This window comes from Apaloderma vittatum, unplaced genomic scaffold (assembly GCF_000703405.1).
Source record: "Apaloderma vittatum isolate BGI_N311 unplaced genomic scaffold, ASM70340v1 scaffold19977, whole genome shotgun sequence".
NCBI lineage: Eukaryota > Metazoa > Chordata > Aves > Trogoniformes > Trogonidae > Apaloderma > Apaloderma vittatum.
Window position 1 is genome coordinate 21,133 of NW_009726927.1, and position 12,059 is coordinate 33,191.

At 41.1% G+C, this 12,059-nt stretch overlaps 1 protein-coding gene across 1 annotated transcript in view; it reads left to right on the top strand.

Moving 5' to 3' along the window:
- Positions 1-10,813, top strand: part of MTTP (microsomal triglyceride transfer protein) — a 28,314-nt gene extending 17,501 nt beyond the window's left edge. Inside the window, exons 11-18 of the mRNA XM_009873485.1 lie at positions 632-844; positions 1,899-2,110; positions 2,731-2,828; positions 2,931-3,052; positions 3,819-4,046; positions 8,868-8,992; positions 9,313-9,483; positions 10,409-10,813. Of these exons, the coding sequence (XP_009871787.1) occupies positions 632-844; positions 1,899-2,110; positions 2,731-2,828; positions 2,931-3,052; positions 3,819-4,046; positions 8,868-8,992; positions 9,313-9,483; positions 10,409-10,577 (1,338 nt within the window). The 3' untranslated portion in view covers positions 10,578-10,813. The remainder of the gene's footprint in view (positions 1-631; positions 845-1,898; positions 2,111-2,730; positions 2,829-2,930; positions 3,053-3,818; positions 4,047-8,867; positions 8,993-9,312; positions 9,484-10,408) is intronic.
- Positions 10,814-12,059: the final 1,246 nt, after the last annotated feature.

The window sequence follows — 12,059 nt, forward strand, 5'->3', positions numbered from 1 at the left end:
ACACTGTCAGACTCAGGATCTATTTAATATTTACAGTCACTTTAGGTTATTTTGGCTCTGAAGAAAATCCATTGGCTCAAGTACTTAATTCATAGAACAACCCAGGAAGAAGTCTGTCATCTTGACCACAGACTGAGTAGGTGCTGGTGAGAGAGGATGAGGGTGATCAGACAAGGCACGGCTGCCTGCTGGATCTGTACCACTCGGGTTTGCAGCACACTGCTGAAAAGACACAGAGCACCTGAACGGCCCTTAGGAGTCCCTTTTTCCTTCCCCTGTTAATTGCCAAGCAGTTTTATTATGCTATGAAGCAGTAAAGAACACTTTCCTTGTCTTTTTTTGTGTGGGAGTATCTTGGCCCCACAAGTAAGACCTGTGAAGTCCCTGGGTGAGGGCAGGAGCAAGCAGCAAACGTCAGATCTATGGAGCAGGTGTCACTGTGGCTATAGCCACTTTGGATATCCTGGAAGGAAGTCATTGACACACAGTTTACAAATCACACCTTTGCTAACACTTTGCAATGATGTTTTGAAACAAAGACATGCTAGAACCAGCCCTGCCCCTCCTACTTCTGTGAGGCAAAAAGGTTGGTTTATGATCACTATTTAAGCATGCTGTTGATTTTCTTTAGGCTGTTGTGGAAGCCAAAAGGATGATTCTAAATAGGCTGGAGAAGGCTAAGAAAGATGACAATGTGAGGATGTACCTGCTGGCACTGAAGAATGCACTCCTTCCCGAAGCAATTCCAGTGCTTCTGAAGTACGCTGAGTCAGAAGAAGGGCCCATCAGCAATCTTGCTGCCACCACCTTGCAGAGATATGATCCTTCTTTTCTCACCAAAGAGGTAAGAAAATATACTACCCAAGAAAAGAAGTGCAAGAGAATGTATTAAACATAAATTAACAGAGTTCATTTGTTAGTCCCACTGGTTTTAACGATGCCACATTTAGGGGTTTTTTACCTCCAGGAAATTATTACACACACTTCAGTTCCAGCCAGAAAGTTCTATATGTTCCTGCTTGCCAAATCTCAGCTCCCGGTCTGCCAGTGCTAGTCGCCCTTTGGCTCCGAGGTCATACGCAAGCATCGAAGGCAGTAGGCAGTCTGCAGGGAAAACTGAGTTCCTTTTGCGAGAGCCCTGCCTTCCCTGTGAGGTACAGGAGACATCAGGAACACTTGGGCACCTGAGTAACCCCTGTTCTTTCTGGTGCTTTCACGTAGCCAGGGACAATGTATGAAGTAAGAGAAGGGTAAAACAGCTGTGTCTTAACTTGCAGCCTCCAAAAGTAAGAGAAGACACACAAAATAGCGGCATGTGAGGCCCCACCTCTGGTGCATTACCCTGCATCCCATGCCTACTGCTGGCAGCTGTGGCTGAGCTTGTCAGGGCGCTGCTCTGCAACAAACATGCTGGAGGCCATTCTGTCAGTGGGGCTACATGGCTGTCCATGGATTCTTCTGTAACAGAGACCTCTCACAACCTTCTCAGGGACATGAGGCCCTCACAGGCACTATCATGAAAATTAAAAAATGCAATATTATTGGTTTTTTGAAAGTACACATTCCCTTAATAGTCAAGGAAATCTCTCCCTTGATCTACCACTGCCATGGTATTTTGATTTTGGTGCTCCTACTCATTTACAAGCCCACTATGAAAATTGGTGTGAAAGGCTGCATATGACTGTGGCTGAGAGCATATAACAGATGCCCCACTTGCCCATGTGGTCACTGAGCTATACAGATCTCATATGTTCCAAAAGGACCATGAAAACAGGGTGCTGAAAATATATCCTTAGGTACTAGCCTTAGCTATGGAGCTAGTTATAAACAAGATTCCAATCTGTACTTTGCCCAGTCATCTGTGGGAGCACTGACTGAATGATCTGTTTCCTGACCAGGTGAAGGAAACAATGAACAGGATATACCACCAGAATCGTAAAGTCCACGAGAAGACAGTGCGAACCACTGCAGCTGCTATCATCTTAAACAGTAACCCATCCTACATGGAAGTGAAAAACATCCTGCTCTCCATTGGTGAACTGCCTCTGGAAATGAACAAGTACATGCTCTCCATGGTCCAAGATATAATAAATTTTGAAATGCCTGCAAGGTACATTAAGGCCAGTATAAATAAATAGAGCTCATCTTTACCTCTTTGCAGAAACCCAAAGAATATACAGGTTCTCATTAACTCCTACTGTGAAATTTAAGGACAATATAAAAGGATGTCTGATTTTTGTGTCACTTTTAAGCATTGACATTTCAGAACAAATCTCTGCATTTCAATGACATTCATCCAATAGCTATTCACTTCTTCAGAGATACAAATAAGAATTAGGCTTCTAACTTGCATTACTGTAAGAAATGTCACCTGCTGGTCTTAATTCTCTCAGGGAAGAACTGGTGAACCAGAAAAGATTTAAACATTACAGCACTAGAATGAAAACATTCAGAATATCTTTTCTTCTCAACACCATTAATTTTCAAGCAAGCCCATTGCTTGCCTTTCTGCTTATGACTGCAGGGAGCCGCTCAAATGATAAAAGAGACTCTGGGTTAGCACAGATTTGTAGTGGGGAAACGGGAGGGTTTGGAAGACCCTCTTTCCTACCGGGAAATCTACCCTCTCTCAAATTTGATATTCCGATGGAGTAGTAATACATTTGGCACCATAATACTTTAGTGTCTCTGTGTTCTTGTTTGTTTGATTTTTCTTTTGAAATATCACAGCAAAACAGTTCGGCAAGTTCTGAAGGACATGCGTGTTCATAACTATGATCGCTTCTCCAAGATGGGTTCTTCCTCTGCCTACTCTGGCTATATCACACGTATGTAACCATGAAACTGCCTTTTAACCCTGTTTGTATTTCCAAACATCTGATTAATCCACTAGTTTAGTCACAGGTACCTTCTTTCTTTTTTTAATTAAGGTGGTCCTGATGTATCATCCACATACAGCCTAGACATCCTCTATTCAGGCTCTGGAATTTTAAGGAGAAGTAATGTGAACATCCGTATTTTCGATAGAAATGCTGAACTTCATGCCAGTCAGGTAACTGCCACACTGTCCATAAAAATCAAGACACTACATGGTCCTCTTCTTACAGCTTCTAAGTCAATTTAGCTAATGCTTAAGACCATAAGGTTTGTTACACTGGTCAGAGAACAAGCCAATAACAGAGGTAAAAGAAACTCACAACAGCCAGTGAGGCACATGCTTGCCCTAACCAAAAGGACAGGTTTTTCAATCTGTATCATATATCAAGCTCAGTCTCTGGTTAAAGCCCATACTGCTTATCTGATGTAATCAGTAAAAGCTTCACAACATTTGTAAAATAAGGTCCAGTGTTTTGGGTATAATATGGAATGGAAATACAAGGAGTAGATCAAATGTATGAATCAGAGATTTAAATGAGATGTCTCTGTTCTGGACTTTTCTTAATGTTGACCAGTACCTTCAATATTACAATCCTCCTAAATTTCTGCAGGACAAAAATTGTGCAATTTTCCTTCCAACTGTCTGTGGAAAACAGTCATATGGATAAAGGAAAAATTATGTGGAGGAAAAGTAAGCTTGGGATTGTGATCTGCATGTAGGCAAATTCTGTTGGCACCTAAAGGAAAAAAACATGCCATGGGATTATTTTATTTACGATTTTTCTATCTGCTCTACATAGTTCCCTAAGTCTTAACCTCAAACTTTTTCATCTACAACTACATAAATTACAGTTAGGCTCTTAGGCATTAAGAAAACATGTAGGGTTGTTAATGGTCAGGCAGATTTTTTTCATTGATTCTATATCGCTGTTGCTTCTTAGGTGGTGATTGAAGCTCAAGGTCTGGAGTCCATAATAGCTGCAACTCCTGATGAAGGCGAGGAAAACCTGGACTCCTTTGCTGGCATGTCAGCCATTCTGTTTGATGTCCAACTCAGGCCAGTTACATTTTTCGAAGGTTACGGTGATTTAATGTCTAAAATGTTATCAGCAACTGGAGATCCCATTAATGTGGTGAAAGGACTTATCCTTCTGACAGATTACTCACAGGTACTAATAGCACACTGTTTGCTTTTTCTGTCTCTTAAGCACAGGTGCTCTCTCCCTCACACTGTTATTGTAGGACATCTTATTTTCTTTCTTTTCAGTGCTGATAAACCTGATCAATTTTACATAGGCTTCTCTTATTATGGGAGCAATAGAAAAATCACAAGTACTAAAAACCAGAATGAAATTACATGAAGAGCAATGTAGAACGAAAGTGAGATCACATAACATTTTAAAAAACAAAGTAACACTGAATAAAAGCAAATCCAACTGAATTTCCTGTAGAAAACTCATATTGCTATTCAGTTATGGCCTTCCCTCCCACGGTTTCTTGTAAAACAACATTGTCCCTCCCACAGTTTCTTGTAAAACAATATTGTCCCATGTGACCATCTAAGTTTTCCTCTTCAAAAGTTTTTCAGAGACCTTATGTCGAGTCAGGCAATAACTGTCAGGTACTGAATGAATGAATCACTGATACTCAGACTTTCACAGATAGCTAACCCTTCAAAGAACAATGCTAAGAAGTCCAAATTTCAAATGCATGCTGCTAGGCAAATGGGGAATTAAAATGAGGATTACAAAGTTTTTATGCAATTATCACCCTAAACGGTCTCTTAATTTTACACTTAAATATAGACACATATACAAATATAACCAGCTACTTAATGTATTACTGGAGGAGTAAAATTTTAGAGAACCCTCTGAGAGTGCAGGGCCAGGATTTAGTTTGATATTATTGTTCTTCCCAAGCAGGGATCTCCTTAGAGCCTGTGGATTTAACAACAGCACTCAGCTCATGAAACATCTGCAGGCTCAAACTTTACTTTTTACTTTTTCCCTTTAATACTTGGCAAAAGGAAATGCCAAAAGCAGATGATGGGAAAACCTACTCCAATGAAAATTACACAGAAATGCTCCCTGCACATGACAGCTGCCCCCATCCTGAACCCAGCTCAGCCCCTTTATAATGGTATTATAAATCTAGAGGGCTTCCCACGTAGCGCAAAAAATTGGCTAACTAGAGTTCATTCCAACAACACTTTACAGTTCACACGCAGATTATGGGCAAAAACTTCACCATGACCTATTTAACAGACTGCAGAGGTGCAAAAGATAATCATGTCCAATCCTGAGCATACGAGCATGCTGCTTACAGAACTAAATGCTGGGCATGCAGCAAGCCCCATACATACCCTGGCTGAATCAGCTAGCCAGGCACCCTGAGAACTCTGCCAGCCAGCAGATTCTCCACTCCTCATCTCTGGAGAACCTCACAAAAATCTGGGGCACACTAGGGCTGGGACTGTGTGCTATTTTTAACAATATGAGGGTGTAACATTTTTGGTCAGTCACTCACTCTCTGGAAGCCTGGGCAGCAGTGTGATGAGATAGGATCTCACACCGCTTTTTCTCTTGGTGTGGCACTAGCACAATTACTGCCTAAACTCTTTGGGACTCAAGCAGTGGACACAATCAAAAGTGTGTGTTCACAACCAGAAAGACACTTGTTTTTACCTCTACATCCTACAAAGGCAAAAAGTGTTTAAAGCGCTGTTGACCACAGCACATCCTACTAAAAATGGTTTTACAGCTACATTCCGGGTCAACAGCAACATCAGCACAGTTTGGGCACTTCCACATAACCCAGTTAAGCTTTATGAGAAATGCCTTCACCTGTCAGATTCTTGAACCATGATTACGGCTGCATCAGAAAACTCTCAGAATGGAAAGGTGAATGGTGTAACACTGGAACTGAGGAAAAACAGTGTAAGAGAGCCGTAATTAATCTAGCTTCTTGGTAGTTGAATCCTACCTTCAATTTCCGCAGCCAGCACAGCCAGGCCTTGCCCAGAACGTAAGCCCCTTTACAAATCTATAGAGTAGACAATGAAGGCAAATACGGATTTATCTTCTTTCAGAGAGAAAACCAGACATGGGAAACGGTGCCCATTTTTTTATACTGTGTGCCACAGCTGGCCGCAATGTGATTTCAGAGCAGGCAAAACCAAATGTAAGTTACAGATAGCGCAGTTGAGATTAAATATCACAAGGATGGCTTGAAAGCCAAGACTGGAACTTGAAATAGGGGGCAATTAAATTGTCAGAAAAGAATTTATGTAATATTTGGGCTGCAATTTTTGCATTGGCGAAGCCTGATTTTGAGAGAAATTATTTTTAAATATTAGAGAAGTTCTACTCCCCTATTGCTGTATATAAAAATCATTTTGCACTGCAAGACCAAAACTGAGTTGTACTCCAAGTGCTGTCAAATCTATCAGATAACTCCCTCCCCGCCCCCGAAAATAGCTTCCTTTCATTAACTTTACAATTGCAGTAATCACAATAGGCATATTTTGGGGAGGTGGTTTCCAAGTTAATAGTATTGCTTCCAAAGCTTACACTACTGCCCATGATTTGTAACATCTTTTCTCACATAACTCCACAAACTGAAATCAGAGTGCATTTTACAGCCATTACCAGTTCTCACAGGGTTGTTTGAGGACTAAGAATAACTGTCCAATAGTCTTAATTCCCTCTATAAAATAAAGAGCTCTCATAAAACTGTTTTTGAGACTCCCAAGTCACCTGCATTAAAGTTCAGTAGTGTTAATATTTCTCCTAAGCAACACACTTGCCAGAAGCACAGAGAAATTAAATACTGTATTAATAGGTCAGAGAAACTATCTGAAAGCCAGACCCCAGTGGAAGATAGCCAGTTCCCAAAGAAGTGCCTGCTTCAGCGTCTCTGCGTTGTGTTACAGTAGCACTCTCAATGCAGTACTTAAAGAAACTTGGGTTTTATTGTAAAAAAAGCACATTTCAGCATTTTAAACAGTAACAAACTACCAATTCTGGTCTTTCCGGTCACATTTTCCACTGCAAATGACACACAAATAGGAGGGGAAAGGAAAATACTGCTCCTGAGGAGGCTGGGTCCCTGTGATTTACACCTCCCATCAGCCTGGATTGGATTTGCACATGAGGCGAAGGACAGGACTGAGCTCTAAATAAGGAAATAGATGAGCTAGTAAAACACAAGACAAGTGCTCCTTAGCTTCTCTGCCAGTTTCAGCAACAAGCCTGACTTAATTCTAGGTAGTCTTTAAAGCCTTCAACTGTGCAGCCACTGCAAACCAAGTCCGCTCTAATATTATGAGGTGCAATTTGACAATGCATCTAAAAATACCTGCTCCTCTGGTTGTGTATACACGCCTCTGCCAGAATGTGTACTGTTACTTCCTTCCTCATTAACAGCTACCAATCAATTCAGTCCCAATTAAAAGCCAAGTAAAATGAAGTAAAACAAGCTTAATCTACACACCTGAACTGACTGGCAAGGAAAGTATTCCTTGCACCATTGCAGTCAGTAGAAAAACTCCCTTTGACTTTCTAAAGACCACAATTCCAACCCACAATTTTTACTTAGGTGAAAATAAGAAATCTGAGGACAATACAAACCACACTTGCTGGGGGCATGCTGCACTTATAAGCCACAGCCAGCCCACTACATTCTTACACTGAATCACAAGCCCACTTCATCAGCAACTGACTGACAAGTTGGTTCTGCCATGGATATTGTTTCAGAGATCATTTATTTACCCTAGAAGGTGAAGTAACCATACAGAGCTACCACGTTTATCCAAGTCCTCGATTATGGCAGGAAAACTTTAATGCTCTGAATAAAAACCTCCCCATGTCCTGTTCCTGGATACAGGGATTAGGAAGCCAGGCTGTCTCTGCTTACTTTTTTCATAAATCTTGAGACAACGTTTGCTGGAGCCACTGGGCTACTGAATACCTAAGAAGAGAAGAGAGACTTTTAAGGTGCCTGGACATCAAAAAGGGGGAGGAAATTGTGTTTTCACACATCCTACAAATGCAGCATTACAGATGCTGAGAATACTAAAGGCACAGAAACCTGGGAGGAGGGAGAAAACTAGCTGGGAATGAGGAGGAAGTGTCCTGTATGCAAGGGAAATGATCAAAATAAACTTTTCCCAAATTAATGATTCTTTTAAAACAGTGAATTAATCCACTAGTTCTCAGGGAAGCCAGACAACTATATAAAGTGAGTTAGATTGCCAAGCTGAGTGAACCTTAAAATCTTGGCCGTGTGTCAAAACGTAAAAGTAATGAGCTGCCATGACCCTGAGCTATATTACCACTTCCGAAACAGACTCCACACGATGCATTTCCAGTCCAGCCGTAGAGGTTTCAAGAAGCCATGAGCACACTTGATGGTTGATGGCAGATGCATTAAATGCAAATTCACAGTGGCAATCAAGGCATGTTTAGCTTATGGGCTTGGCCACCCAGCCGCTGAAGGGTAGTCCCCACTGTACGGCACGTTCAGAGCCACTAACACGCTGCACGACTGCTCGCAGCATTTTGAGTCCTACTGCCAATACTGGGCTGCCTCCAGGTGTGCTGGAGAAGTCGCGCTGCACCGCACCACTGCTGGGGCTCCAGCCAGGAGTTTGATCTGACTGAGCTGGGCTGCCAGCAGAGCCTCCGTGAGGCTTGCGTGGTAGCTCTTGCAGACAGAGGCCATGATATTCCTTGCAGTTATACTCCTCACAGACATTAGGCCAGCTGGCACACAGGGGAGAGTGCAAGTATGCAAAGCACCTCGCCTTAGCTTCATCTTGTTTTCTGTGGAGTGAGGTACATCAGGGATGTTTTTTCCACCCTTTCAGAAAAGCCCTCTATTTCTTTTTGTTCTTGCAAAATGACAAGTGGCATGACAGCAGCACAAAAAGGAGTAAGGAAACCACTGCAGTCAGTAACGAGGGGGTTACCTGTGCTTTCTGACATCTCCAGGAGATTCAGCTGCAGTCCGGGCCAAGGGCCAGTGCAGAGTTCCTGGGTGGCCTGGCCATCGACATCTCGGGAGGGATGGAGTTCAGCCTGTGGTACAAGGAGTCCAAAACCAACGTCAAGAACCGGTGAGATACTCCCAGCATGTGTTATAGCTGTAAAAAGCTCAGGCTCCTGAGCCTCTGTAGCCCCAATGAGACGAAATTAAATACAAAAGACCTTGCAGATGAGTTAAAATTAAATAACAGTTATGTACATGGGAGAACATTTTCCTTCCACCTGGGTAATATCAGTTCCCACTGCTCTCATATGAATTTATGTATTTTTGTCTGAAGAACGGGCTCCTTTGAGGGCAGCTTTTATGTATGGATGGTAGGACTGTTTGCAACTTAATTTCCTCTTTCTTAATGTATTTTGAATTAATTGTAATGCCTGAATTTATTTGCAGAGTAGCTGTGTTTATATCTGGTAACACTGAGGTGGATTCCTTCTTTATAAAAACTGGTATGGAAACCACTTTGGAAGTGGAAACGGCATTGGACTTTGTCACCACGGTGCAGTTTTCACAGTACCCATTTTTAGTCTGTATGCAGATGGACAGAGTCGAGTCTCCATTCAGGTAAGAACTAAGAGCACACAATTTCTGAGGCAACCTTCCAGCCAGCTGCTGAATCAGGCACATCTGGTGTGAGAGATTAACAAACGAGAGATTAACAACAGAGGCCAAATTTCAGCCTAACACAATCAGGTGCAGTGTAGGCTGTTACACACACCAACTTCTCTGCTAACACGTTCTTCCCTGTCTTCTGTCCCTGAGATTCAGAGAGAACCTTTTTGAAGATCACAGCTTGCTCTGAATCTGCACTTTAGTCCAATTTTTTAATTTTGTTCTGTGAGTAAACTAACTGAAGTGGTAGGACACTGGTCGCCCTGTGTTCAATCAGTTCTGATGTGACCTGTAACTTTGCCAGCAGCAGTTCTCTTACACTGTTGGGGGAGGAAGTGCATTGCCATAAACTAGCTGGAGTGGAAAGTTTTCTTCAGCATCTGCTATTTACTAATGTCAACAAAAGTACCTTGTGTGTTAAGCTCTTGCAATCATCATATTCTATCAGATTTTATTAAGACACAAACTTTCCTGAATGCTGAACAACTGCACAATAAGGTTAAAAGGATGCTTTCCAGTAGCCAAAGGTAGTTAATTGCATTGTCATGCGAGAAGCTGGATTTACTACTCCCTCCTAATTCCTCCTTGATAAAACCTAAGGGCAATAACATTTGTGGAGCCCCTAGACTTCCATTTAGCCTTTTTTGATGCAAAGATGGTAAACCTGAGATGAATTAAAGAACTCAAGGATCTCCAGGAAATCCGAAGGAAACTGTATCTGTTATTCTGCAGTTACTAAAACATCTTTTTATTATACCTACACATTGTGAATGTGCAGTCTTGCCTGTATGTGAAGTGTTAATCTCCAGCCTCACCTACAAGGTGCAGATTTTGCATAAATTTGCTAATGCCAGACCACCACATTGTGTCTCTACAGGCGTTACGTGACTAAGTACGAAAGCCTACCATCCGGCAGACGGTACACTGCAAGGAGAGGGAAAGCAGAACTGCTGGCAGGAAATGAATACCCTCTCCATCAAGAAAACTCCAACATGTGCAAGAAGGTTTTCGACACAAAGTCTGATTCCTCCAGCAGCTGGTTTTGAAACAAGCACCCGAGCTTTTGCTTTCCTGAATCCATGGCTCCCAAAATGACCTAGGCTTGTACGTTCTGTACCAACTTGGAGCTCGATCTTGCACTACTGCAGTTAATGGGAAATTTGCCATTGATTTCAACAGGCCAGCATCAAACTCTCAGTGCGTGCACAGTGTTTACATATTAACCTATATTTAAGACTTTTGTAAAAAAAAAAAAATCTAAGGCAAATAAAGACCAATTTGGTGGTATTCCATGCACTCCCTTAAGGGTGGTGCCAGTTCTTTATTTCAACTTTATGTGTCAAAAGCAAAAAAAACACCCTCATTTTTCTTTCTTGGGGAGTACAGAAGTCCATGTTTCTGACGTGCAGTAAAAAGGATTATGATGTATAAAGAATGATTATTTATGAATATATTCTAAAGTATATAGGTGTTTTAGGCCTATGACCAATCCTCATTCAAATATTCAGTACAATTAAGATCTAAATGGGACCATGAATTCCAGCTTACTCAGGCTTGCCTGTTTACAAAAAAAGCAGGGTTTATTTTACATTATTTTAAAGGATTTTCCCTTTTTCAAGCCATCAGAGCTTGATTATTTATCTTTTGTTGTATTTTTTTATTAACTGCTATAGTTAAATACAACTGATTAAAAATGTGCGGTAGGATTTCCAGAAGTACTTGTGGTTGCCTTAATTCTGTTCCCATTGAAATCAATGGTATAATTCCTGTAGTTATCACTGGGACCAGGAGCAGAGTTAAGCCAACATTGGTTGCTCTTCAAGGTTGCCTCCTGGAAGTTTGTGTCCCTGGGTGTAATCAAGGCAAGTCTATTGCAGAAAATGAGCACCCACTAAGGCAATTCTGAACTATGATGAAGGAAACGGTTATGAAAGAAATCCGTTTTGAATGTACAGTCTAGAAAAGCCTGTGCAGAGCTAGAACATTTTCTTCTAGGTAATTCAGGCTCATATTGCAATGCAAAAATGTCCTCCGATTAAAATGACTTGTACTCTTTGCTCGTTCAAGCAGTGTCTTCATAGGAACTGTGTAAAAAAAAAAATTTTATATTTACGACAACCATTGCAGATTAAGAAAGAAGATACCTCATCCCAGCTCAGCTGATCCCTGATGTGATCCATTTGATTTAATTTTTATAGGACAAGGTGTGTGAGTGCTGGTCACAAAAAAAAAGTAAAATAAAAAGCCACGAACAACTGTTTTTCAAAAAAAAAAAAAACCAGGCAGGAAAAACTCATAGATTGTCTTGAAAAAAAAAAAAAAAGTATTACAAGAATAATTTTTCTTCCAAATTCTTTTGTTTTAAAAAAAAACAAGAATGCAGAAATCTGCAAAAATCAAACTATCAACAAGATGAAACAATCTGCTCATTGTCTTTCCTGAAAATGCTGAGACACTTCTAGTCAAAGCATAAATAAACCAGGTAAAAATACATTGTGGAAAAACTGTTTTCTTTTCAGTCTTGTTTT